Source organism: Elephantulus edwardii, unplaced genomic scaffold (genome assembly GCF_000299155.1).
Source record: "Elephantulus edwardii isolate Elephantulus edwardi_28Jun2011 unplaced genomic scaffold, EleEdw1.0 scaffold00029, whole genome shotgun sequence".
In the NCBI taxonomy this organism is placed as follows: domain Eukaryota; kingdom Metazoa; phylum Chordata; class Mammalia; order Macroscelidea; family Macroscelididae; genus Elephantulus; species Elephantulus edwardii.
Window position 1 is genome coordinate 11,878,944 of NW_006399779.1, and position 5,235 is coordinate 11,884,178.

Genomic DNA, 5,235 nt, shown 5'->3' on the forward strand with positions numbered 1-5,235 from the left:
CACAGTTTGTTATGATCTACACAGTCAAATGCCTTTGCATAGTCAATGAAGCACAGATAGACATTTCTCTGGTATTCCCTGCTTTTACCTAAGATCCATCTAACATTAGCTACAATATCCCTAGTACCACAACCCCTTGTAAACCTAGCCCGGACTTCTGGAAGTTACCTGCTGTGGTGGTGTTCCAGTCGTTTTTGGATAATCTTCAGTAGCATCTTGCTTGCATGTGAAATTAATGATATTGTTCTGTAGTTTCCATACTCTGTTGGGTCACCCTTCTTTGGGATGGGAACAAATATAGATCTCTTCCAGTCAGTTAGATTAATTTCATAAAGCTTGCTCAAATTGTAGAGACCAGGTAAGATAGTCCAAGCTATGGAGGTACTTGCTAGAGTCATGAAATTAGTGCTACTGTTGTTGTTACATGCCACTGAGTCAATTGCTACTCACAGTGACCTTCTGAACAACAGATCTGCACCCTGCCCTGTCCTGTACCGTCCTCACCATCTCTGACATATTTAGGACAAGGCTGTTGCTTTATGTAATAGTAATTAAATATTGGAGATTTAAAGCATTATATTACCAGAATATTAAATAAGGATGCCTAACACTTTGGGAGACATGAGAGCAATTATTTATAATTAGCAATAAAAAGAATTTACTGTGTGTTCTGCAATATTTCAAATATTTAACATGTATTCACATGTCTACCAATTATATTTAGGATGGCATTTTCTCACTGAGGGGGCTCTGGAGTCTGGTGGTAAGAAGCTGTGCTGCATCCCAGAAGCGTGAAGTCTGAATCCACCAGTTGCTCTACAGGAGAAGGATGGGCAATCTCCTCCCATGCGATTTACTGCCTCTGAGAACTCTCTGGAGGGTCAGCTATAAGTTGGTTCTGACTTGACAGGAAACAACAACTTCTCACCAAAGCCAATATCAGGAGCAGCCAAATAAAAGCAGATTATACCAGAGTAGGAAATAGAGCATATAGAAGAAAAGGTTCTGCGGGACACGAGTGTTAGATACTTTTTTCTTTACTTGGAACACCCTGTTCACTCTCTTTCAATTCAGCTTAAGTCTATCAAATGGCAGTCCCCAACCCTCCTAGGCAGCCCAAAGTGTCCTCTTTGTTCTTCGTGACATTAGCAAGCGTAGCACTATCATCAATTTCTACCAAACTACATTTGACAAAGGAGCTCTGATGGCCTAGCAGTAAGAAGCTGCTCTGCAATCCTGGAGGCACAGGGTTCAAATTCTGTCTCTCAAGATCTGCTGGTGGCATGTCAAGCTGGAATTCTGGGACAAACGTTCATGCTGTCCCCACACAGTGGCTGCACAACCTGCCTTAACAAAGCAACAGCTGTGAGGGTGCTGCAGGGCTGAGAGAGGGCTTTGTCCTACTGGACACAGGGCCACTCTGAGTCAGAACTGACTCAACGCCATCCAGCAACAACAATGTTCACGAGCAGGAAGAGAACAATTGACGATTTCTGCTAGCGATTTTACTTATTTATTTTTAGCGATTTTTAAAAGCTCAAAAATCCAAGATTAAGAAACCATGAGACTTGAGAGCTTGGGGGACAAAATTAAGGTTTTGTTCCTTTTCCTCTCCATCTCTGCCACTAAATATTTCTAAATAAGAAATTAAGGTGGAGAGGCCTAGCTGGTTCAAGTCAAAGACCAGAGGTCCTAATTGCCATGCTGGTACTCCTTACATTACACTGCCTTCATTGGCTCATTTAGAAATAGGCATTGTAGTACGAGTTTAATAAGTAACAGGAGATATAGCTGATCAAGGTCAAGGACCAAATTGTTTGTGCTTATACATAACCACTGTTCTAAGACCCTTACTGAGCTTTCTACATCAAGAAGGAATTAATACAGTCTTTCAACCAAGACAATCAACTATTGTACAGACTCAAAGGACCTCACATGGAGGACATGACATTTAAGTGCCATTCTGGGCACTGAGAACAAGACGTCAGATACTCCTAGTGGGTTTGTTGGAAGTTGCCAGCTTGGTTACCCTCTGTGACAGACAGAACTGCCTCGTAGGGTTTCCTAAGCTGCCGGCTTTCTGGGTGGTTGGACAGCATGATTCTAATGTGTTTTTACTTGTTGGAGGATCTTCTGTTAGAGGGAAATGGATGCTCCTATCAAGTTTTGCTGAGCACGTAGGTCTCTCAAGCTTTCTGTTGAGTCTTCCTATCACATTTTCCACATTTCTGATGCCTATCCTGGGAGGGGTTTGTGGTAGAGACAGAATATTGCAAACAACCCTGGGGAATGTTTTTACTTTTATCTCGTTCAAATGAATGTCTGAAAGTTCTACCAAGTGTACTGCTACTCTGATACATATGCTGATCTATCTCAGAAACACACTCTATCAAGATGTGTGATTAGTTTCTTTCCCTGGCCAACATTTCCAAAACTCCCTTTTAATAGGATATACGGAGGTGGAGATGCCATACTTTAACCATTCTGGAACGGAGAGGGAGGACTTATGGACAAGAGTTAGGACTTATGGATACTGGCACTCCTTGCACGCTCACCCACTCACAAGTGCCTAATTGTCTAGAGTCACTGGCCTTAGTACCTACTGCTGCTTCTTCTGAAACACCCTTCTCTTAGACCTACTTGCCTTTTGAGCTCGGTTTAAGTCCTTTCAGACTCTATATGTACTCAGAAAACTCTCATTGCCTTCCAATTGGAACCAACTCACAGCTGACGCTCCACTGCGTTTCCAAGGCTATAAATCATAGGAGAGACCATTACGCACCTTTCTTTCTCAGAGCCACTGGTGGATTGGAACTGCCAGAGAGGAACACCGTTTAGGTCTACAGCACAAATCCCTACAGATTCTGCCAGGAGCACTCCCTTCCACACGTACTAGGTACTGGGATATCCAATGGGCAGCTATAAGGTCATTTGAGACCAATGAGTAGACCTCTGTCATCATGTTAACTGTCCACTTGTTCCTGCTCTCTAGCTCTGCAGGTCTAGCATCTAGCCCACTCTCACTAGTTGGGGAGTTGGCACAATGCAGCCGTTAAGAGCACGAATTTTGCAGCTGGATGGATTGCCAAATTCAAGTCTTGACTTGATTACTTGACCTGTGTCTGTTTTTTAATCTGAGCTACAGTTTCCTGAATCATCAAATGAGAGTCACACTAAGAAGGAGGTGGGAAACATTAAGGAAACCCTGCATGGGGAGTGTTTAAGCGCTAATGAATGAGAGCTGTTACTTGCTAACCACAAGTGTAACGACAATTGTTAGGTGTGAGGTAGTCAAGTCAGAAATGGCACATAGCTGACCCTTCAGCAGGTTTTCTTAGGCAGTAATTTCATGAGAGGAGACTGCCTGTCTTTCTCTATGGAGCAGCTGATGGATTCAAACCAAGGGCCTTTGGGTTGGCAGTACAACTCCTTACCACTAGACCACCAGAGCTCCCTAATGACAATTGTTGTTGTGTATCAATCATCAAAGTAAAAACCGACTCATAGCATACTTTCCAGGGGATGGGTTGCAGCACAGTTTCTTGACACTAGGCCACCAGAGCGCTCTTAGGGAGATACAATTAGTTTTCTGCTCTTATCACTCCATTACACTGAGGAAAGGAGGAAGTTCTTACCACTTTTGGCATGGAGACAGGCGTTCAAAGACACTCTACACTTGAGGGTCATGTTGCATTGATTATCTGTTGCAAAACAGTTGTAGCACCGCAAACTGTAACCTAGAACCACAAAAAAGCTCCTTAGGACTTGTTAGAAGACTACAGATGTGCCATCTTGGCAGCAGTAGAAAGCTTCTCTATCTAGTAGTAGAAAGTTAAGGTTGGCAACCCCTGGGGCCTCCTCTGATCTCACACAATTTTGTAATGGAGAGACTTTACTAAGCTCCTATTGTAGTTCAGGCAACATATTATCCACTTTGACAAAAGCCTCATTTCCCATTTGATATAAGGAAATAGTCTCCACTTTGGAGACTGAGTGATGTGTCTGGACTCTGAAAGTTGGGAGCTCTACTTTTCGTTGAAGGTTGTGTGAAATGTTTGGTGGTTTGTTTGTTTATTTAAGCCTCTGTTCAGGGTCAACAAGACCTCGTGGAAGGCCCTTGTATTTAAAAGTCGGTTGGGCCCTCAGGCCTGTGGCCCTCAGTCCTCGTGCTATTACATTTTGGAGGAACATTCTTCTAAGTTGTACAGTACTCTTTTGTCAATTGGCTGCACTGAGGTAATCTGGGTTTGCTATGAGGCTGAACCTTGTGACACTGGGGGTCAAATGCCCTAACAGCTGCCCATGGTGAACAGTGTTTTTTGGAGCTCCCAGTTTAAGACTGGTTTGGAAACAGGAGTGGCATCCATTTTCTAAACCATATGCCTCAGGAAAGTCTATATATTTGGAGAAAAGACAATAGTTATATAAAGGCTCCAGGTCTTTTGTTCAAATGGTTTTAACGAGTCGTGCTCGATTCGACAGCAATCAACAACAACATGAGGAAACAAAATGTCTTCATATCAAAATGCAACTAAATGAGAAACTGAAGAGTGTCCTCTCAAATTCCAAAATAAAACAATTTATAGTTAAAAAAATAAGAGATAGTTAATGGCTGAGGTAATCTGGATAGTCTAGACTCATGTCCACTCCACACTAGTTTGTTTACTCACCTGTGTGGCAGAGAAGGGTCAGGATGACCAGAACCCCTATCAGAGCAAATGCGCCTAGATTTCCCATTGCAATTGTTCTAGGAAGAGGAGACATGAGACTGGTTATGAATAAGAAATTACGTCTAGCTTTTCCATAAAACCAAAAATTGAAAGACTTCAGAAAAAGGAATGTGGAAGGAATTAACAGTAAAAAAAAAAACATAGAAAATCTAAAAAACAAACAAACATAGAAAATCTGTCAGAGTAGACATTTTGAGCCAAGTTTTCGGGTAGATAGCACTTGATCCCTTCTTCTGACCTAAGATCTCACTGAAGAAAGTTCTACTGATTTTGGTGGGAAGGGCCCACTACAGAGCAATCAAGTACACTGGACACACGGTTAGAGACAGGTGGGCCTTACTCCAGGTCTAATTCACAGTAGCCACATATCCCTGAGTAAACTCAGCCCCTCCCAGTTTCAGTGGTCACTAGAAATAGCAACCTTCTTCATAGGGCTGCTCTGTCCAATGAGAATACAAGAAAAGTGCTCACCTCATCCAGAGCACAAAAGGTGAAGAAAATAAAA

The 5,235-nt window shown here is 42.5% G+C and overlaps 1 protein-coding gene across 1 annotated transcript in view; it reads right to left on the bottom strand.

Annotated features, from left to right (window-relative positions):
* Nucleotides 1–4,737, bottom strand: part of LOC102843759 (CD59 glycoprotein-like) — a 25,534-nt gene extending 20,797 nt beyond the window's left edge. The window contains exons 1-2 of the mRNA XM_006883786.1: nt 4,671–4,737; nt 3,636–3,737 (exon numbers count right to left, since the gene is read on the bottom strand). Of these exons, the coding sequence (XP_006883848.1) occupies nt 3,636–3,737; nt 4,671–4,737 (169 nt within the window). The remainder of the gene's footprint in view (nt 1–3,635; nt 3,738–4,670) is intronic.
* Between the last annotated feature and the right edge of the window lie 498 nt (nt 4,738–5,235).